The sequence below is a fragment of the Alexandromys fortis genome, unplaced genomic scaffold, assembly GCF_014885135.2.
Source record: "Alexandromys fortis isolate MF-2015 unplaced genomic scaffold, M_Fortis_MF-2015_v1.1 scaffold_71, whole genome shotgun sequence".
NCBI classification, from domain to species: Eukaryota; Metazoa; Chordata; class Mammalia; order Rodentia; family Cricetidae; genus Alexandromys; species Alexandromys fortis.
In genome coordinates this window covers 5,465,245-5,489,963 of record NW_026067954.1, presented here as the reverse complement: position 1 = coordinate 5,489,963, position 24,719 = coordinate 5,465,245, and the positions used below count along the sequence as shown (strand labels likewise).

Below are 24,719 nucleotides of genomic sequence, written 5' to 3'. Positions count from 1 at the left end.
GAAGGACCGAGCTTCCAAGCCCCAGGCCTGCCCTCTCAATGCCACCACAATAGAAGGAAGGCAACACCATCCACTAACCAACGAAAGTCTGTGTGGAGGCCAGAGCCACGGACCAGAGACGTTTAGGACAACTGAATCTGTGGGAATTCACAGCATAAAGCCCTGCTTGTGCGCTGAAGATGTGAGTTTTGTTCTGAGGGCATCTGAAGTTGTTTTGAGGGAGGAGGGCCATAGGTTCATTTGCTCGGATTTTGTTATTGAGAATGATCTCCAGCTGGTCTGGTCCTGGTAATATAACCCAAAGTTGCGGGGCTCCTCCTGCCTCAGTCTCCCATGTGCCGGGATTGCAAGAGTGCACCACCATGCCCAGCTTCATTGAGGCTTTAAGTACAGAACCATCTTTGGTGGGTTGGCACTTTCTTATGAAACCATATAGACTGTGACTTGGAGAATCAAGAGGCCAGCAGACACTTCCAGGTGGTAATGACCAGAGAGGAGGCAGAAGATGATCAAGTCAACTGATAGTGCCTGTCACGATAGAACTATTTTTTGAGGACAGAGTTGCTAGGTTTGGAGAGTGACAGAGGAGGGACCAGTAAGTCTGACTGCAGGCTTTTCTATGAGGTGGCTGAAAATGAGAAATCTTTCAATGGAGGCCCTTCAGAAGGAGAGAAGGAGTTGGAAAAGCTGAGGTTTCACTACACGAGCATGAGAGACGAGCAAGGGAATCAAAGAGGTAAGCGACAAGCCGTGAAAACTAACTTGGTCACTAAGGAAAGGTGGAGCCAGTGGCCCACCTTTCAGAGGTCTCTAGAGAGTCAAAGGGCTGGGTCATAAGGGGCAAGTGAGTTGAAAGAACAAGAGATAGATGCCAGAAGAGAGGTACGACTTTGAGAGTTCATATCGGAATAATTCCAAATCCACGCTCCGACTGTGGCAACTGTGACCGGAGAGATTAAACGGAAACAATTCCCGAAGATAAGAAGCCAGAGAAGAAGCAACGGGCATTGAATTAGTGTCAGGAGGAAGATGCCTGGTTGGACCACCTAAAGCCGTCCTCAGCAAAGGCTTTAGGTGCTCCAACCAGGCATCTTAGTTAAGTTAGTAAGAGCACTGAGCATCTAGAAAGGAGATGCCCAGTGTGAGCCACAGGGAAGACGGCGACTGTGCACACATGGGGAACGGTCGTCTGGAAGCAACTGTAGAGGGCAAGAAATGACGCTGATGCAAGGACAGACATGCCTTGATCCCTTCCAGAAGGGACTAGTGCGAACCTGGAGCAGCACCTGTGATAACAAGTGTGAGGAAGAGATCTGCAGTCTGTGTCCTGAGCAGACGTCCTAAAACTCGGACGAGGCAAAGAAGAGCAATGGGGAAAAGCTAAAGAATAGCGAGAGGCGACTGTGTACAGGTTCAAAGCCACACTCAGAGTACAGGAAAGTAAATAAAGACGTGAAGAAGGTTGAGGATGTCACAGAGGAATGGATAGAATAATCGAATGGGAGAGAAAGATGTTATGTGTGCCATTACCAGAGGCAGCGAGGTAAAACAAGAAACTGGAGGCCTGCAGCAAAGGGCGTTCCTGGAGCAAGCCACGGCACAGCCCCGGCCTTAGCAGTGAAGGAGAAAGGAGGCCCACATGGAAGGGAAAGACCTTCATCTGGGTTGACCACAGCTTCCAATAGAGCATTCCAGGGCTTTGTCTCTGTGTTGCTCCGAGGAAGGACAAAAAGAAAGAGACAAGAACAGTCACAAGGGACACGGGGGAAAGAAGGGGAATTAGAGGCCAACTGAACCAACATGGTTTCCCTGGCAACACAGAAAATGAGTTCCATTTAGACCCCACGGCTGGATTCTGTGGGCACTTGCCAGGGTAAACAGAAATCGCCAACTGACTACCATGTAGAGATAGCACAATGGACCACATGAATGCTGGAGAAATATATATATATTATATATAATATATATATATGATAAAAAGAAAAGAGACTTGGCCTACATTCAGGTAAACCTTTACAACACAAAAGGACTTTGTTCTGAACATGGAAGAATAGGAGTATTTTTAAGGTAACGCTATTGTGGATGGTGTGTTGGCCTCAGGATCTTCTGGAAGCACCAGCTATAGGCACATGAAGCCCTACTTGGGTCTGGGGATCTAACTCAATTGGTAGAGTGTTTTACTAGCATGCTCACAACATTGGATCATAATCCTGTAATCTCACAATTCAAAGAGTAGAAACAGAAAGATTCGACCCTTGGCCAAGGTCATGCTTGGCCAAGTTCAAGGCCAGCCTAGGTGACCTGAGAGTCCATCTTTAAAATTTATCTATATTCCATTTCTGTCGCTTCTTACCCCTCCAGGTCAGATGCAAGGCCTCCCCCTGTGTCTGCCTGACCTCAGTCAAGTCCCTTGTGCCCATCCATCTGTCCTTTCTCATTCTCTCTTTCCAGGAAGATGAGTGACCACCCGCTGAAGGAGATGTCTGAGAGCAACAGGAGCCCTCTCCTGCCAGAGCCTCTTTCCAGCAGATACAAACTATATGAGTCAGAACTAAGCAGCCCTACCTGGCCTTCCAGCCCCCAGGATACACACCCAGCCCTTCCCCTGCTGGAAATGCCTGAAGAAAAGGTGAGCCTGACCCCATTCCCCGCTAAGATGGTTCTTGAGCAGTCAATCAGAAAGCAAGGGAGTGAATGATGATTTCAATTCTGGTATATTTCCATGTGGATTTTAGAATCATAGTTTCCATTTCTAAAGGAAAAGAAAAGATGACAAGCTTTGATGGGAATTATATTAAATCTGTATATAAATTTGAGAACTATTTCCATTGTAATAAGACTAAATTTTCCAATCCATGAACATGGGCTATCTTTCCATGTATTTTGAGCTTTATTTTCTTTTATGGAGTTTTCAATGGGTAGCATTTGCATATTTTTTAAATTTATTCACAAGTATGTTCTTTTTATTCTATCATGAATAAAATTATTTTATTAATTTTAATTTTAGATTTTTAAATGTCAGGGCATAAAGATAAATTTGATTTGTATCTCTATTCTGTAACTTTGCTAAACTTATTCAGACTTCTAATAAGACCTTTGCAGGTACCTTAAGAATTTTCTATACAAAAGAACATGCAGGTAGGGATACAGCCTATGTTTAACATTTTTCTTTACAATCTGTTCCTTTTGTCTCCTTTTCTTTGCCTGTTTGCTTGTGCTAGAACACAATGTTGAATAGTCATAACAAGAGCAGACGTCTTTGTTTTGTGTTTGATCTTAGAGAGAGAGGTTTCTAACCTTTCACTATTACATGTAGCATCACTCAGGGCCTTTAGCAAATGTCTTCCATCAAACTTAGAAACTTTTCATCTATTCCTAGTTCATTGAGAACCAACCACATTTCAAATGCTCACTAAATGCTTGTCTTAAGAACTACCATATTGAGGGCTGGAGAGATGGCTCAGAGGTTAGGAGCACTGACTGTTCTTCCAGAGGTCCTGAGTTCAATTCCCAGCAACCACATGGTGGCTCACGGCCATCTATACTGAGATCTGGTGCCCTCTTCTGGTATGCAAGCATACATGGAAGGAATGTTGTATACATAATAAATAAATCTTTAAAAAAAAAAAAGAACTACCATATTGAAAAACATGACTTTAAAGAAAGAAGCCTCCTTGGCCAAGTGTTACACATGTGAAATTGAGGAGCAGATGAACTGGGGTGAGGGAAATAATCCATCATTATATCTACCAATCCCCAATTGGCATTTACCTCAATTACAAATAATATAAGCAAGGAGTGGTAGTCACATTAATAGTACCTGACATACTATCCAAGCTGACATAGGCCAGATTCCCCAGGAGTTGGACTTACATAAAGATTTACAAGAAAGAAGTTTCCTGGGGTGTGCCTTGGGGAGCCACACTTTCAGATGAGAAAGGGCAGCAGGACTAGGCCAGAGGAGAAACTGAACCATGCAACAGTATAATAAAGACCAGAGTTGCTCGTGTGATGGGCTTTGGAACTGAGATAGCCTGAGATACAGAACTGCCCTGAGCTGGAGGGAGAAGGTCAGTGATACTCCACACATCACTGATTTTAAACTTTATAGCCATTAGATAGAATGTTTACCTATGGATCACAATTATTTTAAATTCTATAATCACTGCATTTCAATATAATTTCCTTTGTACTTATTTTGTTTTAAGCATTTCTAACTATTCATTATGGAAAGAAGCCCATAGGCATCATTAAACTGCCAAGAGGAACCCTTGTCACAAACCATTAAGAAAACCTCGTGTGCAGAGCTTGAAACAGTCCTGGGGTGGGCAGGTTCCCATTGGGGACAGCTTTGGGCAGTAGGTGTAAGTCTCATCTTTTCCCTCATGATCCCACATCTCTATCAGAATCCCTGACAGTGCCCTCTGTTCCCAGTTTCCCTACTTTCAAAGGACATCATTTAAAACTCTATTTGCTAACATGTGCTCACAGTCCCAGCACTCAGGAGACAGAGTGGAAAGGACTGAGAGCACATGGCAGCTTACTGAGCCTTATAGTGAGTTCAAGGACAGCCTGGGCTACCAATGAGACCCTGTCTCAAAGAAAGATCAATACACAAAAGGCATGCCATTTAATAGTTTCTCCTTTCTTTCCATAAAGGATCTCCGACCACCTGATGAAGACAGCCACATAGTGAAAATCCAAAGACCCAATGAACGGAGCAAAAGGAGAGAAAGTGAGGTGCCCCGCAGGGCTTCCACGGCCCAGGGAGGCTTCAGCTTCTTCCAAACTGTGGGCTATCTCACTGGTGACATGAAGGAATGCAAGAGCTGGCTGAAAGGTAAGCAAGTGTCCAAGGGAGAGCAAGGGGCAGTTCAGAGACAGCCTCTCCTCCAGCCTGGCCAACGAAGCTGTTCCCTCTCTCTCTCACAGCAGGGACAGACACAGAGAGGGGAAGTTGAGTTGACCCCAGGTGGGCGTGAACCCAATTAGCCTGTCCTTCCCTTTTAGAATTAATACATTTCATTGATTTCAGTCCTTTGCCAGTCATTCATCCTGTGCGGAACTGATAGAGGGCAAACAAATTAGCGACATACAATCCATTTCCCGAATAAACTGCCTGGCCATTCCTCCACTTCCCCCACAGCCGTTCATGATGCCTATTGTGTGCCAAGAAAAGATCGGCATCTCCCTCTCCCAGTCCAGGATTCTTTCCTTTTCACCTCTTTCTGAACTTTAATGCTTTAGCAAACACCACATTCTCCCCATCAGTCCCTACCTGCCCCCCACCAGCGTGGTTGTCCTGGAAACCACACCAGAGGAGGCAGAACGCATGTCCCCTCTCCTACACCTGGCTTCGTCTAGGCCCCAATTCAATAATGATTTTCACAGCTGGGCTCTAACAATTTCTTTTCCAACATCCCTTCTTGAAGCGACTTTCTCTGCTGCTCAGATACCAGCCCTCAACTGAGTCACACAGCACTACACAATGTGGGCTTTTGCTTCCCTCCCCACCTCTTCCCCTGGACCAATAAATTTCCCATGGAATGCTCCTGGGGTTCCTTGCCAACCAAGCCAATGGCTGGAACTCCTTTAAATTGGTCTCAGCATGTTCCCTCAGTTTGTATGGCAAAAACTACCACCCGCTGGAGACCAATTGCTGGGCCACTCAGAGCCTTGGGCTGAGTGCCAACACCCACTCCCAACCCCTTCATTCTCCCACCCCAGGCCAGGCTGGATGAGGAGAAATACCCTGGCTTGTGCATCTCTGTGCACCTCCGTTCCCATGCCAACCAGTAGTCTGATATACAGGCTGTACCCTGCTGATGACGCTGTCTGTCTCTTGCAGATAAGCCCCTGGTCCTCCAGTTCCTAGACTGGGTCTTGCGGGGAGCAGCTCAGGTGGTGTTTGTCAACAACCCCCTTAGTGGACTCATCATCTTCATAGGGCTCCTGATCCAGAATCCCTGGTGGACAATTGCTGGGGCCCTGGGGACAGTGGTCTCCACCTTAACTGCCCTTGCCTTAAGCCAGGACAGGTAAGTGCTCTCTATGGACCTAGTGCATGGTGCATGGCAGACAGGTGAAGTGTTTGATTTAGTTGTAGTCTAAGACTGTGCTTTCCTTTTCTGGCCACCCAGACCTGAATAATCACATAGAAACTATAGTAATTACAACAGTTTGGCCAATGGCTCAGGCATATTTCTAGCTAACTCTCACATCTTAAATTAACCCATTTCTATTAATCTATGTATTCCCATGTGGCCATGGTATTACCTCATTTTCTACGTGTCTTGTTTCCTGGCAGCTGGCTTGCATCTTGCTTCTTCAGCAACTACATGGCATCTGCCTGACTCCGCCTTCTTTCTCCCCGCATTCAGTTTAGTTTTCTCTCCTACCTATGTTCTGCCCTGCCATAGGCCAAAGTAGCTTCTTTATTAACCAATGGTAATAAAACATATTCACAGCATATAGACAGAATCCCACATCATCTCCCTTTTCTGCCTAAATAAAAAGGAGGGTTTTAACTTTAATATAGTAAAATTACATATAACAAAACAGGTATCAAGCAAGAATTACACTTAATATATTTAGTCCATTTGTATCCAGAAAGTTTCACATCTAATTTATCTTTTATCATAACTAAGGAAAACTATAACTATACTATCTGTCTTCAACTCCATCAAAGACCCCAGAAGGATATAATATTACTTAAGTAAACAGGAAGTGCATTGTAGGCAACTTCCAAAACTCTAGAATTGATAGAAACATCTTGCTGCCTGGACAGTTACCCAAAGTTCTTTTTAATGTTGGGGCATCCATCTTCAACCTATAGGCCCATAGTTTCTGTCAGACTTTTCCATGAAGCAGGTAATTTGAAAATCTGTTCTACCTTGTACTGGCAAAGTTCAAAGAGTGATCAGCCACTTTTTGTTGTTGTTGTTGTTGTTTTGGAGAAACAGAAGCAATGGGAAGACACATGGAGGCAGCCTGGCTGGTGGGAAACCAAGTAACACTAACAAATAGCATCTTGTAGAATTCGACTCTCTTTGGACTTTGTTAGATGTTGCTCTGACATTCATTCCCCCAAACTTACCTGATGTTCAGAACCATCTGGGGCATGACTTGAAGAAATTCACTTCAGTACTACCCGCTTCCCTCCAACCTATAAATATTCTCACTCAATGGATCTGATGAAAGACAATCTTTTCTTGCTGCAATGACTAATTTCTTATTGAGCACTTCCTGTGTGCTAAGCACAGATTTTATCACATTTTGATCTATTATTTGAACACTTACAAGTTATGTTTTTCTGGGATAGGCATATAACTAACAGGAATAACTAGCAGGAAGCATTGGTCTGTTCAGCTTTATTAAGACTTATGCAAAGAATATGTGTACCAAGAAATAGCATATCCTTCACAGAAGAAACTCCTGATGTGCCCATACCCATCACAACAGCACCATATTCCTCTGGTGACACTCACCGGGACCATCCCCCTGCATCTCATTATCCTCTCTTGTTCTGGCTAGAACATGCCTTGAATGTTTAATCTATCACAAATAACGTGACTGGGAGCCTTTTGTGCACAGATTTTGGTACATATTTGCTCCATTTTGGGAAGTGACTTTTCAGTCTCCCAGGAACTTCTTATGATTTAAGAAATCTGGAAAATAAATACTAGATTATCCCGTATCTTATGCTTTTCAATTTGGGGTGTGCAGATCTTCAGCCATCAGTAATTTTTTTTAATTAAACCACTCAGTAAAACACAACAGATTAAAGTTATTGGTGCGGAGTAGAAGTAAATATAAATTTTTGTTATATTTGTGGTACGAGAACTAGATCATACTATAAAATAGATTTCTTTACAGTGGGTTTCTCAAGAACAATTTTTACCAGCGTGCCTGGATATTTGTGACTCTCAACATCACAACCAGAAGTAGCCAATGGGTGAAACAGAGACTGTATTTTATAATTGAGGGACAAAGGAAGAGCAGACGCAAGGTCCCACCTAAGTTACTGTGTCGGACTGATAGGACATAGGCTGGCCCACACCATAAAGTTCGCTTAGGCTCCAAGCCATGGGGCTGTTGTCATTGCACCTGTATAGTGTGGCCCTAGACTTAGAAGGAAAGCCCAGAAGAGCAGTGACCAGAGAGCATTAAGCCATCAGCACATCCTGCTTCCTCTAGACCCTGCTAACCTTCCACAGTCCACCGAGGTAAATGCATCAATCAGCTTGTCCCCAAGAGGCTGTCCCCACACATCCCAGTGGCCTTGAAGGACTGCTCCAATCTTAGCAGCAGTGAAGCCACTAGAAGTTGTATTTTTGAGTGTGCAGGTCTGGTGAGCTACTTGATAATCTACTCCTATCAAGGTTGAGTGTCGGCTTCAGCCAGTGGGCCTCAGTTCTCTTTCCAATGCACCCGCCATTGTATGGGGGGCTGGTATAGAACCCTTTCCTTACTGATTGTGCTGCCTAGTTTTATGTCAGCTTGACTTATGCTAACATTATTAGAGAAGAGGGAGCATCAGTTGACAAAATGCCTCCACAAGATTAAGTTGTAGCAAGCCTATAAGGCATTTTCTTAATTAGTAATTGATTTAGCAAGGTCCAGCCCAGGGTGGGTGATGTCATCCCTGGGCTGGGGGTCCTGGGTTCTATCAGAAAGCAGGCTGAGCAATCCATGGGAAGCAAGATAGAAAGTAGCCCCTCCCCATGGCCTCTGCATCAGCTCCTGCCTCCAGGTTCCTGCCCTAGTTGAGGACCTGCCCTGACTTCCTTTGATGATGAGCTGTGATGCAGAAGAGTAAATTGAATAAACCTGTTCTTCCCAAGTTGCTTTTTGGTCATGGTGTTCATCACAGCAGTAGAAACCCTAACAAGATACTGTTTCACCAAAATTCACTGGAACTGACCTTGAGGCCATTCAGCCCATCGCTGTCCTCATTTTGTAACCTCAGACAAGCATGCCCAGCTTAGCGTCATCACTCTTGCCTGTAAAAACCTGTGGCTTATGGTAGATGAGCCCAAGTCCCAACTCCCGAACTGTTCCAAGAGTCACTTCGTTCATTACTACTTCCACCAGAGGAGGTACACACTGGGCCCAACTCATCCCCCAAAATACTAAGATTAGAAATCATCAAACAAATAAACATCAAACAGAAACCCAAGCCCTGAACGTGACTTCTAAAACCTTAGTTAATGTCCCTTTCCTACCAAGAGTTTGCTTAGCACCAGTTTGTCTCTGTAATTCCTACTAACTCTTATTTCCCTGTCTACTTCCATCATTCCTCCAAGTCTCCCTCCTCTGGGATGACTCCCTAATTAGTCTCCATGAACTTTGAACCCTTTGTCTCTGAACAACTACACAACATATGCAAACTATCATATCATCAGCAAATAGTGAGAGTTTGACTTCTTTTCCAATTTGTATCCCCTTGATCTCCTTTTGGTATCTTATTGCTCTAGCTAGGACCTCAAAAAACTATATTAAATAGATATGGAGAAAGTGAACACCTTGTCTTGTTCCTGATTTCAGTGGGATCGCTGTGAGTTTCTCTCCTTTTAGCTTGATGTTGGCTGTTTAGCTTGATGTTATTATGCTTAGGTATGTTCCTTGTATCCCTGCTGTCTCCAAGACCTTTGTCATGAAGGGATGTTGTATTTTGTTGAAGGCTTTTTTCAGCATCTAAGGAGATGATCATGTGGTTTTTGTTTTTCAGTTTGTTTATATGGTGGATTACACTGACAAATTTTCATATGTTGAGCCATCCCTGCATCTCTGGAATAAAGCCTACTTGATCATGGTGGATGATGGTTCTGATGTGTTCTTGGATTCTATTTGCCAATATTTTATTTAGTATTTTTGGATAAATGTTCATGAGTGAGATTGGTCTGTAATTCTTTCTTATATTATGTGGTTTGGGTATCAGGGTAGTTGTAGCCTCATAAAAAGAGTTTGGCAACGTTCCTTCTATTTCTATTGTGTGGAACAATTTGAGGAGTATTTGTATTAGTTCTTCTTTGAAAATCTTACAGAATTCTGGCAGAAACCAGGCGCTGGGCTTTTTTTTTTTTTTTTTTTTTTTTTTTTGGAGACTTTTGCAGTTATAGGTGTGGGGGTTCTTTTGGAAATTTAAAAAACATATTTTTAAGAGGATAAAGTAAAATTACTATGAAAAGTACCAGAAAGGGGTTGACTCAAAGGAGGTGAAGAAAGAAAACTGAATAAAAAAATGAGGAGTTTGGGTGACTTTCTTCTATGTCCTTGAAAATTAGAGACTGCCGTGTCTATGCAGGGGTAGGAGAGCCGGTTGGGTCTCAACCCTCTTTCATGTGCTGTGCTCTGTAACCATGCTGAGCCTGTGTGGTGCATCTAAAGTCTAATGCCGTCTAATGTCTTCATGTTAGAAGTTTCTCTTGTTTCTGTATCTCTGCTAGCCAAAATGAGGTGTGTAGCTCATGGATTACACGAGCTCTTTTCACCTCTGAGAGTCCCCAGTTCATAACCCCTGGGGTGGCTAATGTTCTGGCTGGAAGGTGTCTCCCTCGTATGCTGAAAGTAATGGAAGCAACTGTGGCCTTGGTTCCTACAGAAGTAGGCCTACCTTTTGACTGTCGGAACCCGCTAAGCAGCAGTGGTCCTGCTAGAGGGGTGAGACTAATAGAACTCAGTGTGCTGGAGCATCAGAATGCTCCGACTCCACTCTATGGGAGCAAGCCACACCGCCGACAGGTGTCAGCCTACCAACCTGAGACTCAAAGGCCAGAATTATTCTCAGTCCATGAGGTCTGCTCCCAGACAACATGGTTGGTGGACTCCCTTCCCCTAAACACCACACTGCCTTTAGGGAGAGTTCAGCATGTCGGTGTCAACCCCCCTCCCACTACACAACTATCTCATGGGGCTGGGGTTAATATAGATTCTGTACCGGCTTTCCGACTTATGATTTCTTCTTTTTATAAGCCAACACACACATACACACACACACACACACACACACACACACACACACGCTATTGTGAAAAATAAGTTCCCTCTCAAGATGGCATCCACTACAGCCCCAAGCCAAAGAAATTTCTCTCTACCACTGATCCTGTCCTGCCAGAGAACCATGACTTATCCTCAAGCCATCTTGACACTCTTTATTTTATTTTTTTTTTATTTCTGAAGCATTTCTCTCTTTGGAAATGCTTTATTTTCTACTTTACCCTGACGCCTCTCCTTCTGGGCCGTCTACACTTCTAGTCCACCATCTTACCCCGGGCCTCACTCTCCATCTGTTATTAACGGGATCATCTAAGTCATGCAGATTCTAGAGTTTCAGTGAAAGCTGGACATGCACCACCAAATGCTAAAGCAAAATAACTTCCGCCCCACCCAGGTCCACCATCGCCTCTGGACTCCATGGCTACAATGGGATGCTGGTGGGACTGCTGGTGTCCGTGTACTCAGAGAAGTTAGACTACTACTGGTGGCTTCTGCTTCCTGTGACCTTCGCCTCCATGGCCTGGTGAGGTACCTCCCTATTTCTGCTCACAGAGATGCTCGCTCGGCAGGGATGGGACGCATGCACTCGTGTAGCCCAGTGTCTCTCCATAAGCAGATGACTTTGTCTAGCAAGATACCATGATAATCCATAATAAATTCATGATTTCAGAAGCAATACAATGGGGTTAAGTGGAGATATGGATTACCGGAGACCCTGTAGAGCAATAAAAGACCACATGTTTTATTGAGTTGTTAATCTTCCTTCATAAATAATAAAGGCTGACATTTATTTAATAGTTCGTAAGCACCAGGCACAGTGCTAAGCAAGGTGGGGTTATATTTGGTCCCAGCTTGCAGAGAGAAGACTAAGACATAGAAAAAGTAAGTAACTCATTCCAGGTCAGACGGTCAGAGTTTTTTGAGGCTGGCTTTCTGAATCTAGAATCTGCATTATTAAACTCCAGCCTACATGGGAATCACCCACTGTGGGGCCTAACTAAGCCTTCAAATCTAAAAACTCACTCATGATAGAATCAAGAGGCCTTCTTGGAACAGGAGGTCGGGATGCAAAGCACAGTCTTTGAGCTGGAACTTTCATCTGAGAGCTTTTTCAAGAGGGAAGAGGTAGGAGCAGAAGTGAAGAGGCGAATGCAGAGGGTCCTTAGCCATTCACACAGACGATCTTAATTCTGCCTGAATTTGAAGAGGGTTAGTAACGTGTCCAAATGGCCCAATAGCAGGCCGGCTCCTGTGTGAGCCTGCGTCTCCAACTTTTCACGTGACAGGTCTATACCGCCCTGCTCTCAACCCCTCTCAGACATGGTGATTTATTCCTGTTCTCAGCAATAAATCAGACGTGGTGATTTATTTGTAACATCTCCAAGAAGTAAATGTCTTTCTTAGGTTTCAAAGTCTGGAGTTACTAAAACCAGTTAGTTCAATTTAGCTTAAGTACTGTTTCATTGCTTTTCAGTGGCGCTCGCAAATAAATTACTGCATTAGGCATTCTGGGAGATTTATTTTTCTTCTTGGGGTTTCTATCTTCCTTGATGCACTGGGACAAAAGATAAGACGGTCATTTCTGTGGGGGGTTTTCTTAATGCTCCCCGCATGTCCTCCAGTGAGGAGCAGAGCTCATACTCATTTGCATGCATTTGTTTTTAAACTACAGAGATTCAAGCCCTCAACACAGCCCCTCCGCCATATGGCACCAGGGGCTGCTTAGACTTCAATGCCCCCCAACCCCTACTTCCCAAATTAAAAGGCAGAAAACACTGACTCCTGCTCCAGGCGGAACTCTGAACCACCTTCTACTCTGATGTATTCATTCATCCATTCATGCAGCCCTTGGAATTTGGTTCTTTTAGCCCGGGGATCATAGTGCTATTTTCAAGATTCATCCAATAATCTGAGTGCCTGAGATTATTCACTGAGCACAGGGATAGTTGATAAGTGTGGATAAGGAGGAACCTCTACTCTCTTGGCTTTATGTGTTTTTTCTTTATTAACTAGTTTATAGGAGGTAAACTTATAAACCAGCAAATAAAATTCCTTCATGATGTGTTTAGTGCTTTAAGAGAAGCAAGAGTGCCTCCAGACATGGACGGTCAGGGAAAGACATGTTGCAGATGTGAAGTTTGGCCACCACTCATACGACAGGAGGGCACGTACCAACTAAAGGTCTAGGTGAAGGATGCTTCAGATAAAGACTCCCAATGCAGAATGGGATGCGTCCAAGAAATAGAGGCAAGAGCAGAGAGACTGAGGCCCTGAGAGGGATGGAGATGTGGCAGGGGGTGAAAGGAGAGTAGATGACGTGGGGCCCTAGCACAATATGCATCCAATAAATATTCTGGCTTTTATTGCATCTGTGATCAAAATGGAACACAGTTACAAGGTTTGAATTAGAGCAATGATGTAAACTCAAAGCTAAATAAGCTTCACCACGTACAAAATGGAGAATGGATTTAGACAGAGCAAGAGTGGTTTCATAATCCTAATAATTTGCTAAAAAGATCCGCAGAGACAGGAATGCTTGGACTAGAGTGAGGTCCATGAATATTGCCAGAAAAGACTGGGTTTCTGGTTTATTTGAGGAAGACAAAGGCAACAAGACTTTCTAAGAAGACGGCAATAGGAAAATATTCGGGGGAGAATATCCAATACACAATTGTAACTTGCTTGAGTACATGGGTCATGGAGATGTCTAAGAGCAAAACAGGGAGACAAAAGCAAACTTCTTTCTAGACACAGAGTGTGTTAGACTTCCAAGCAGAGGTGTTGAGACAAATGGACATAAAAATCTAGAAGCTAATAACAGAGTCAAATTTGAAAGCCAGAAGCACATAGAAGGTGTTTCATTTAGGGGACTAAAGAATACCACCCAAAGGAGAAGATGGAAGAAAGAAAGAATCCAAGTCAGAACCAAGGAATCTCCCAATAATTGGCTGTCTGGAAGAAAAGAGGGGATGTCATGGAAGGGAAATTGATTGAGAAGCAAGCAGGCAGCAATCTAAGAGAGCGCAATGCCGTGGTAGCCCACACAGAAAGTATTTCCATACAGCGCAAGATTCCAACTTCAGATTAGGAGAAGCGGGGGGGGGGGGGGGGGGGGGGGGGGGGGGGGGGGGGGGGGGGGGGGGGGGGGGGGGGGGAGCTGTGAACTCGCCAGGTGAGATGTCATTTGGTGAACCTGATGAGAGCCATGTCTGTGCTGTAACTGAGCACACACACCTGACTGGATGGGGTGCAGGGACGATAGGAGCAGGGAAGCTGGGATGACAGAGCAGCTGATCTGAGGGACGCTGCTGTGGAACAGCAGGCATGGGAAGGAGTGGGTGCTGAGTCAAAGGGAGAGAGCATCTGGACTAGACACTGCGAAAGTGTACCTACCATAGCCTGACAGGAACGGTCGGAGAAAAAGAGGTCTGTGCTGCAGAGACTGTCATGAGAGTGAAGCCCTTGAGACGAATCCAAACCAAAGAGCAGGGGCAGGAGCTGATCTGACGAAGGAGTGGGGACACTTCCATCAGATGTGGGAGGCAGAGAGGCAATGTGGGGCAAAGCTGGCAGGGCGTGGGTTTCTATGGTCGAGAAAATGAACTATTTCCCATCCCATCACTTTTTTATGAAGTAAATAAAACCTTGCGGTTGACCCAGACAGAAAGGGATGCAGACAGTAAGAATTCAAAGAGAAAAGCAAACACGAGGCAGCTCTCAGTGTGTTAGAGTTAGTTCAGGCAGGCCTGACTGCCCACGTGAGAGCCATGGCCACTAATTAAAGACAGGCGGTGCTACCAGGTCACGGAGCTTTCTGCCTTCTCCAGCTGCCTCTGAGCTGAGAGACGTGTGGGGTATCAGGAGTGGCTAATCCCTTCCAGGGGAGGCTGAAGCTGGGGGAGATTCATTTCTTAGCATTGCTCACTTAGTCTCTGCTTTATAAGAGCCTGGATTTGCATTCAGCTCCATCCGTGTCCAAGATCCACGCTCTTTCCCAGGAATAGGCCAGAGGCCAAGAAGGCAGAGTAAGCAAACAACTCAAGATTTTGTTTTGTCTAGCAGTTCCCAGAGTGGCTCCTGGAGTCCAATCCCGCTCATTGCCTACATGTCCTTAGTATCATCCATCTAGAAGGTCAGACCCAAAAAATGCTGCCACAGCCCCAGGCAACAGCTGGTGCACATCTGGAGATGAGCCAAAGGCAATAATGGCATTTTATAGAGGTCATGTTTTGTTTGGTTTCCTCAGTTGAGGAAACAAAGATGTGTTTAAACCATTTCAGAAGGTATTCCATTCAAAGTATTGTGTTTTTATTTTGCTTCCTCAAACTGAGAAGCTTATTCCCAATCCTAGCTCAGCGAACCACCAGAATCCCAAAGGAAGCACAGAGATGGAGATGGTAGATGGTCCAATGGCCAGAGGTAAGACAGAGTCAGCTTAAGGGTGATCAGGGTAATGAAGGCTTTCTCTCTCCTCCCTGCAGCCCAGTTATTTCCAGTGCCTTGAGCAGCATCTTCACCACGTGGGATGTACCAGTCTTCACACTGCCCTTCAATATTGTCTTAACACTGTACCTGGCAGCTACAGGCCACTACAACCTCTTCTTCCCCACAACGCTTGTCGAACCTGTGTCTTCCGTTCCCAATATCTCCTGGACAGAGATTGAAATGCCTTTGGTGAGTTGCCCAGTGGCAATGAGTCAAAAACTCTGGGCTGTACTGTGGGCCCTTTCACTTGCCAACTGATGTGTTAGCCAGGTTCCATCCTTCATTAGAAAGCAGATGGGGTTGGTCCATGGTGATGAATACTTTTAATTCTAGCATTCAGAGGAGGTAGAGGCAGGTGGGTCTCTATGAGTTTGAGGCCAGCCTGGTCTACATAGGGCTCTTTAGGCCAATTGGGACTGCATAATGAGAACCTGTCTCAAAAAGAGAGACGGGGAGAGAAAGAGAAAGGAAGAAAGAAAGAAAGAAAGAAAGAAAGAAAGAAAGAAAGAAAGAAAGAAAGAAAGAAAGAAAGGTAGGTAGGTAGTAGTAGTAGGAGCTGCAATGGGCTACGTTCCTGGCACCCAGCCTCCCACATGGCTAGCTTTACACCTGAAATAATTACGTGGAAATCATATTCTTTTAAACACTGCCTGGCCCATTAGTTCCAGCCACTTATTGGCTAGCTCTTACATATTGATCTAACCCATTTCTAATATCCCTGTAACACCACGAGGTGTCTTACCAAGGAAGATCTTAACCTGCGTCTGTGTCCGGTGGGAGAATCATGGCGACTTCCTGAATCTGCTTCTTTCTCCCAGCATTCTGTTCTGTTTACTCCACCTACCCAATTTTCTGTCCTATCAGAGGCCAAGCAGTTTTCTTTATTAATTAACCAATGAAAGCAACAGATACTCCATCAAAGAGAGAAAGGGAATAGAATAGAATAGAATAGAATAGAATAGAATAGAATAGAATAGAATAGAATAGAATAGAATAGAATAGAATAGAATAGAATAAGACCAGATGATGGCCTCAGCATAGACCGGAATGGCTTGCAGCCACATCCATACATTCAGCAAGTCTCTACTAGACATCTAGCTCATGCCTGAAATTTTCAGATTCCAAGAATATACTTGAAAGAAGCCAATTATGAGACCTACATTCTACACAAGAAAAGAGACAACTCAACCATGAACAATAAGTGTGAAGTTGGCAATGCAAGGTTGCTGTGGCTGAATGAAAAGCAGCAGATGAGATAGCTGATTTGATAAAGCAGTAAGAGACTAACACAAATACTTTTAAATAGTATTTAATTAGGTATTACCTATAGAAGACAGGATGGATTCTTTTTTTTTTTTAACCTTATTCTCTGTATCAATGATTCTTAAGCAAAGGGTTATTTTACTCCTCGGGAACTTTAGTCAATGTCTAGAAATGTGTTTTATTGTCAAGCATGACCAGTGGTTAATTTGGCTCGGTTTGCAGAATACATGACAAGCGTATATGAAGCCCTGGGTTCAGCCCTCAGCACCATATAAAGCTAGTGTAGAGGCACATGGTTGCAATCCAACACTTGGAAGATGGAGGCAAAATGAGCAGGTCATCCTCAACACCATATCAACCTTGAGGCCAGCCTGCATAACATGTCTTTAAAAAGAGGAAGGAAGGGAAGAAAGGGAGAAGGAGGGAAAGGGAGATTAAGAAGTGAATACTAGACCAGCGAGCGAGTTTAGCAGGGGAAAATGGTTGCCATGCATGTCTGATAATCTAAGCTCATATGAGTTCAGCCCTAAAAACACATACTTGGAGGAAATAACTAAATTCCAATTATTGCTTTCCTCTGATCCTTACACATGTGCTGTGGCACACAAACACACACACACACACACACACACACACACACACTCACAATGATAATAATAGAATAGAGAATGATACTGGCATCCATTGAGTAGAATCCAGAGATACTATTAAAGATCCTACAGTGCATAGAACAGCCGCCACTCCCCCAGCAAAGAATTAGATAAACTGGGATGTCAGTAGAGCCAGAGTGGAGGGTTTTCTTTATAACCAGCTTACAAATGTGCATACTCATTGACTTTCCTGATGTTTGCACATACGGATATAGGAACATGATAAAAATCTACCGTAAGAGTCTAAAAGTATGTAGAATTATAAAACCTTAGCCTTGTCACCAAACATAGAAACAGCCACCAGCTAATACTTTTGTATCATGTATAATACTTTAATGTAGTATAAATGCAAGCTGATTATGATTGGGTATCAACACTATCCTACACCCTTACTATATTAACTCATTTCACCCTGCAGGATTTACAGGGTGATACCTGATTTAGTATTTTACCATTATTTCCAATTTACAAATGAAAAAACTGAGGCACAGAGGCAGCTGTCCAAGGTCACGACCTGCAACTAGCACCTAGCTTAACACCTAGGCAAGTGTTGCAGAATTCTAACTTTGAACCACCATCCCTTACTCCAGGCTGGACATGTGTCTTCAGCCTGGGGCAATCATATGCTAAAACTTCCTGCTTCCCAGCATGCCCACAGGTAGAGGCTAAAATTCACTGCTTCCTGGAAGGGTCTGCCTAGCATCAGGTTCTTTAGGTATAGACTTGCTCCACCCTGGCCTTGAAAATTCATCTCCCTTTATATATGACCCACACTTCTAGCTCTGCTTCCTAGAGTACCTCAGATTTGCCTCCGTCATGGTTTTTTCAGTGTTAAAATAACCCAAGTCCTCAGAGAGAAACAGGTTTGACTTCTGGGTCGTCGCCATCTAACCACGGCTGCTGTGGCTTCTGCTGGTGCTCAGCTCCATCACCCCTGGGTCTTCCAGGGACAGTCACACAAAACCCTGCCTTTGCAGGAAGGCTCAGCTCCAGAGGCAAAAGGAAAAGCAGGAAGAAAAGCTAGACCCATTGTCAGTGTTCAGCCATCTGACCGGCAAGAGGAACACACACATGTGTGTGTGCATACACACAAATGAGTTAGCCCCAGGCTCATGGTGGCACAACCTAGAGAGTAATGATAACCAAGGAAGGCCTCAGCCCACATGCAAGGCCAGACACCTCAGTGCTGTGGTAGCCAGTGTGGTATGGGTCACAGAGAAAAGAAGCCTGCCTACACACAGCAAACGGTTGAACACAAATCTGGATACCTCGACGTTCAACTTCACCCTCTCACCTGCCAAAAAAAAGCCTGCAAGAGAGGGGCCTCTTCGGCTAAGCAGCCTGTGGGTACCTGAGAACCACAAGAGGAAGGCAGGTGCTCGGTAAATTTCCACTGTCCACCTGACTGCCCTTTACCTCGGGTGTCTGCTGTAGCAGGGAGGGGCAGGGGGCCGCAGGGAGCAGCAACAGCAGCAGTTCACAAGCTAAAACACGGATCCCCGCAGTGGAGGCGCTTCGCTCCGAACTCAGGTGCTGTCCCAGGACACCGTCCCTTCAGCCCTCTCATTCTTGACCATGTAGGCTTACAACCTGTGTTCCCAGATGGAAATGTGGAAGCTGGGCTCAGCATTCCACATTCTTCAGGTGTGGCCACGTCATCGGACATCCGCTGACACTTCCGGTTCACGTCTTCCGGGTCCTTGGAGACAAGACTGGGCCCCAGGCCCACCCCACCATCCCTTCCATACGCTGTGAAAAGCCTCTCATTAGGAAACACGAGATTCCAACACTTGAGAGTTCTCTGTGAGAACTTTTTACTCCCTAAAGAAATCAGACGCTCTAAAACCAAATCCTGTAGCTGATGACAAAGCCCTGAGACGGACAAAGCCCTGAGACGGACAAAGCAATTGCCCACATCTGCAGCGGGTGATCTATGAATCCAGTAGAAACCAAACCGCTGCTTGCAGCCAGGGAAGCCCACTGGCTTGTTGTTGGATGCCCGGTGGAGAAGCCAGGCTGGCTTTATTGCTTAAAGCTCCCCTGAGTGCCAATGGACACAACGTTTGAGAATCACTAGGCAATCGGTGTATAGTTATTAAACACCTGTTGTATGCTCAGCCACAAAGGGCTCTGATCTCTTAGACTCATATGACCTAATACAGAAAAGAACGACAGAATCTTTTTTCTTCTTTTCCTTTCATTGAAAATAGGATTTTTTTCCCTCACATACTATATCCTTATTATGGTTTCTGCTCCCTCTACTCCTCCCATACCCCCCCACCTCCCCTCCCATCCTGATCCACTTCATTTCTGTCTCTCATCAGAAAACAAGCAGGCTCTTAGGAGATGATAATAAATAAAATATTAGATAAAGCAAAAACAAACACATCCAAATGGGACAAAACAAACAGAAGGAAAGAGCCCAAGAAGAGGCACAAGAATCAGACCCACTGAGGAATCCCATAAAAACACTAATGTGAAAGCCATAATATGTGCACAGAGGACCTGGTGCAGACCCTGCAGGCCCTGTGCATGCTGCCTCAGTTTCTCTGAGTTCATACGAGCTTTGCTCCTGTTGATTTAGAAGGCCTTGTTCTCTTGCAGTCCTCCATCCCCTCTGGCTCTTTTATTATTTCTGTCTCCTCTTCTACAAGGTTCCCCTGAGCCATGAGGGGAGGAAGTTGATGGAGACATCCCCTTTAGGGCTGTGTGTTCCAATGCCTCTCCCTCACTGCATAATGTTGAGCTGTGCATTTCTGTGTTTGTTCATCTGCTTCAGGAGGAAGATTCTCTGATGATGGCTGAGCAAGGCACTGGTCTGTGTGTGTAGAAGAATGTCATTAGGAGTCATTCGATTGCTATATACATACATACGGATGGATAGATAGATAGATAGATAGATAGATAGATAGATAGATAGATAGAGTAGAACAATGGTATTTGATTTATTTGGTTTTACCCTAGTCTCTGGGTTTTCTAGTATCAGGTTCTTGGTCACCCAGTCAGTGTCAGGTATGGGTTCCCTCTCGTGGAGTGGACCATAAGTCCAATTAGATATTGGCTGGTTCCTCTCACAAGCTTTGTAACACCATTGCCCTAGTATATCTTGCAGGCAGGACACCATTGTAGATCAAATGATTTGTGGCTGGGCTGGTGTTTATGCTTCTCTTTTGGTAGCATGCAGAATAACTCCCTTGTCAAAGACACTAGAGCGTATGGTGAAGGCTCTGTGCAGGCGCCAGCTCAACTTTTCCATGTTCAGTGGGTTGTGTAGATGTTAACTTCAGCAAAAGGGCATTGCTGTCAGTTCATGCAGAGCAACCTATAGTCTTCACAACACCCAGGGTTGTTTGAGGATTCCCATGGGATCCCTTTGGCCAACAGTTCAATTAGATGTAACCCAATCCTGGTACTGGAAGCTTCATTTGATGACAGGAAAGGGCCAGTTGTGGCTCTGTCTCCCCCATTATTTGATGATTTCATTTAGATCACCTTTGAGTATGTATATATTTTAGGAAACTTCTACTGTGTTAGGTTTCCAATACTACCCCTCTAATAGCTGTTGGGGAATATTGTTTTAAGGTGTGTTACTTTTGTTTATGCTGCATTTAACTCCGTGAAGCTGTGTTACTGTGCCTGCCTAAAACACCTGAGGGTCCTAATAAAGAGATGGACAGCCAATAGCAAGGCAGGAGCAAGGATAGGCGGGGTTGGTGGGCAGAGAGGATAAATAGAAAGAGAAACAAGGAAGAGGGAAGCAAGGAGAGAACAAGGAGAAGATGCTAGGGGCCAGCTACACAGCAGCCATGGAGGAGGAGTGAAAGTGAGATTACAGCAGTCAGAGAAGGAGAAAGCCCAGAGGCAAAGGGAGACAGGATAATTTAAGTTTAGGAAAGCTGGCTAGAAATAAGTCCAGCTAAGGCTGGGCATTCCTAACAAAGAACAAGCCTCCGTGTGTGATTTATTTGGGAGCTGGGTAGTGCCCCCTCCAAAAAAAAAAAAAAGAGTAAAAAGCCAAAAGAGTAAAAAACTACAAAAACCCTTAAATTTTAGCTATTTCTTTCATAATTCTCTGCCTTTCCCTTCCCCCTCCCCATTTAATCCTCCAGTTCCATTACGGCCTCATTTATCCATAACTATCTATTCTATTTTCCTTTCCTACAGAGATCTATCTGCTCCTCCCCCCACCAGTCCCTTACTCTGTACCTAACCTCTGTGGCTCTGTGGACTACAGCTTGGCTATTAACTTAACAGCTAATATTCACATATAAACAAATGCATGCCATATTTGTCTTTCTGGGTCTGAGATACTTCGCTCAGGATGATTTTTTTCTATTTTCACCCATTTATCTGAGAATTTAATGGTTTCAGTTTTTTAATGGCTAAAACAATACTCCATTGTGTAAATGTACCACATTTTTCTTTATCCATTCTTCTGTTGAGGGACATCTAAGTTGTTTTCATTTTTGGCTATTATAAATAGAGCAGCAATGAACGTCATCAAGCAAGCTTCTCTGTGGTAGGATGAAGCATCCTTTGGGAATATGCCCAAGAGGAGTGCAGCTTGACCTTGGGGTAGAACCATTCCCATCTTCCTGATCAATCACTACACTGATTTTGGTAGGGATGTACAAGTTAGCATTCCCACCAGCAATAGATGAGTGTCCCCTTACTCCACACCTTCACCAGCATGAGCTGTCACTAAAACTACAGAATTGTTCTAATTATTTAGATGTATTCATCTTATATGTGTGTGTGTTTTACCTGCATGTATGTATATGAACCACAAGCATGTCTAGTGTCTATGGAGTTCAAAAGAAGGTACTGGATCCCATTGAATAAGAATTATAGACAGCAGTGAACATTATGTGTGTCCTGAAAACCAAACTCAGGTCCTCTGCAAGAGCCACAAATACCCTTAGCTCCTGAACCATGTCTCTGTCACCCTAGGCTTTTAAATTTGCAAGGTCATTAGCTAGGCCAAGCTCTCTCAAACAGGTCAAGCCAATAGTGTCTTGAAAAGGCCTTAGACTAGGAGTCAACTCCAAAGGTTCTTCTGAACGCTACACTCGTCATTTCTCAAATCATTCATGAGAACAGCCTAGAATATTTGCAATATTTCCAGAACATTCCTAGGACTTCCAGAAGTCTATAGGAAATACCCTGGTGCCTTATACCCCGGTGGAAATCTAGGAAGGAAGTGCAGTCTGGCCCCCTCCAGGTTCCTCTCCTCAGAGTAAAAGCCATGTGTTCCCCCAGAAGCAGTCATGCCCAGCACTGTTCGGGGCTCCACCTGACTGCATGATGGATGCTGGATGCCAGGTAGGTGGTGGAGTGAGGAAGTATTTGTTCCAGCTTGTGCCTTCCTTCCCCCATTCTCTCTCACGCTGGAGGGCCCAGCCATCCTTCTGTTCCCCTTCATTACCCACGGGCCTGGTTTTGGCCCTGATGCCTGGGTTTTGCATTATCTGCCCCCCTCTCCAGTGACCTGCTTTCTGTTGACTTTGCAGCTGTTACAAACCATCCCTGTTGGGGTCGGCCAGGTCTACGGCTGTGACAACCCCTGGACAGGTGGCATGATCCTGGTGGCCCTCTTTATCTCCTCCCCACTCATCTGCTTGCACGCAGCCATAGGGTCCATCGTGGGGCTGCTAGCAGGTAAGACAGAACCCCAGTTTTGTAGGGAGATCTCTAGGGTTGTCTATTGTGGGGCTGCTAGCAGGTAAGACAGAACCCCGTTCTGTAGGGAGATCTCTAGAGTTGTTACCCTTGCCCACTTTCCTCAGCACACAGCAACCATCCCAGACTTGTCTTTACTTGAGTTTAAACACTGTCAGGGGTAGGGTGTCTATTTTTCTCTTCCTTGAGCCTCCTCCAGAGAGAGCAGATTGAAGTTAACAGAACATGTGGAGAAATGCAAAAAGGCCCTCAGTAGAGAGCCCAGCAGCGGAGGGAGCTGGAGGAGGGGAGCAGTGATGGCCCAAGCTGGGGTACGCGTGGTCCAGCACTTGGAAGTTTCAGGCAAGCTAAAGGAAAGCTTCCCTAAAATTGGACTGGCATTTCTGAAGTGTAATTCCATATTCTACACATATGTATATGTATGCACACACATTTATATATGGATATGCTCTTTCCCACAATAGAGTCAGAAAATGGGGTAGGGGACCCTGGGAGTCAAGGACTATTTTTGAATTATTCTAATGTTTTGCCAAGACCTTTGGGAACAGAACTTTCCAAAAAAGAATTGTAATTGGAAATCATTTTAAATTCATCAAAATTACAAAGCGGCAATGCAAGAAGCACTCACTCATTACCCAGATTTTACCTGCTGTTCCCACTGGCCCCTGAGGCTCTGACATGCCTATGTCTATGGCCATTTACGTGTCTCTGGACTTATTTGTTCCGAACCCTCTGAAACAGGATTGAAACTGCTGATGATGCAGCTGCTTGGACTGAAGGCGGGTGCTAATGTCCCTTCCTAGGCTGCTCCTTATCCCAGATGTCATCACACACGTGTGCATGCACACACACACACACACACACACACACACACATGCATGCATACCCCCCCACACACATGCATGCAGAAACACACCTGTGTGTACATATGCATATACACGCACACAGGCACACTTCTACACACCACTGTGTGAACCCAGGACTCCCTCACTGTTTGACTTCTTGTGATGACTGGCTATTTACAGAGACCCCCTCTGAAAAGCAGAGCTGTAGGTCTATGGTGAATGACAGGACAGAGGCCACCTTGAGGCCTGGCAGCGGCCGTGGGAAGGCCTCTCTTCCGTGGCCCAAAGTTACCCAGAAATACCACACCTTCTTTCATAGCACTGACTGTGGCCACACCCTTTGAGACCATCTACATGGGCCTTTGGAGCTACAACTGTGTCCTCTCCTGTATCGCGATCGGAGGCATGTTCTACGCCCTCACCTGGCAGACGCACGTGCTGGCACTTGTCTGTGGTAGGTCTTTAAGAAAGTGACAACTAAGCCCCTCTGGCTGGTCTTCTATTGGTTGTATGCCTGTGCTAACTTGTTAGAATTGGTGGAGACAAGATGAGAAGGGACTATCAACCCTATGAAAAGTCACGATAAAAGTGGGGAGAGGATCAAAGGATACACAAGCTCCAACTTCTGACCTCAGAGAATGCATAGTCAGGAGAAATAGCTGCAAAGTAAAGACTAGCATCCGGTAAATGCTGGTGTTGGCCGCCAGGGTTGTAGCAAAGCCAGCTCTGGGTCTGAACCATCCTGGTTTACTAGGCAGTGGCTGAAGGAGAAGGATGCTGACTCTGCTGGTCTTCTTCC

At 44.9% G+C, this 24,719-nt stretch overlaps 1 protein-coding gene across 1 annotated transcript in view; it reads left to right on the top strand.

The window, feature by feature from the left end:
• The first annotated feature begins 2,455 nt into the window (after positions 1-2,455).
• Slc14a2 (solute carrier family 14 member 2) overlaps positions 2,456-24,719 on the top strand; it is a 50,201-nt gene continuing 27,937 nt past the window's right edge. Inside the window, exons 1-7 of the mRNA XM_050151689.1 lie at positions 2,456-2,629; positions 4,660-4,840; positions 5,849-6,038; positions 11,393-11,521; positions 15,480-15,672; positions 22,907-23,054; positions 24,240-24,374. Of these exons, the coding sequence (XP_050007646.1) occupies positions 2,456-2,629; positions 4,660-4,840; positions 5,849-6,038; positions 11,393-11,521; positions 15,480-15,672; positions 22,907-23,054; positions 24,240-24,374 (1,150 nt within the window). The remainder of the gene's footprint in view (positions 2,630-4,659; positions 4,841-5,848; positions 6,039-11,392; positions 11,522-15,479; positions 15,673-22,906; positions 23,055-24,239; positions 24,375-24,719) is intronic.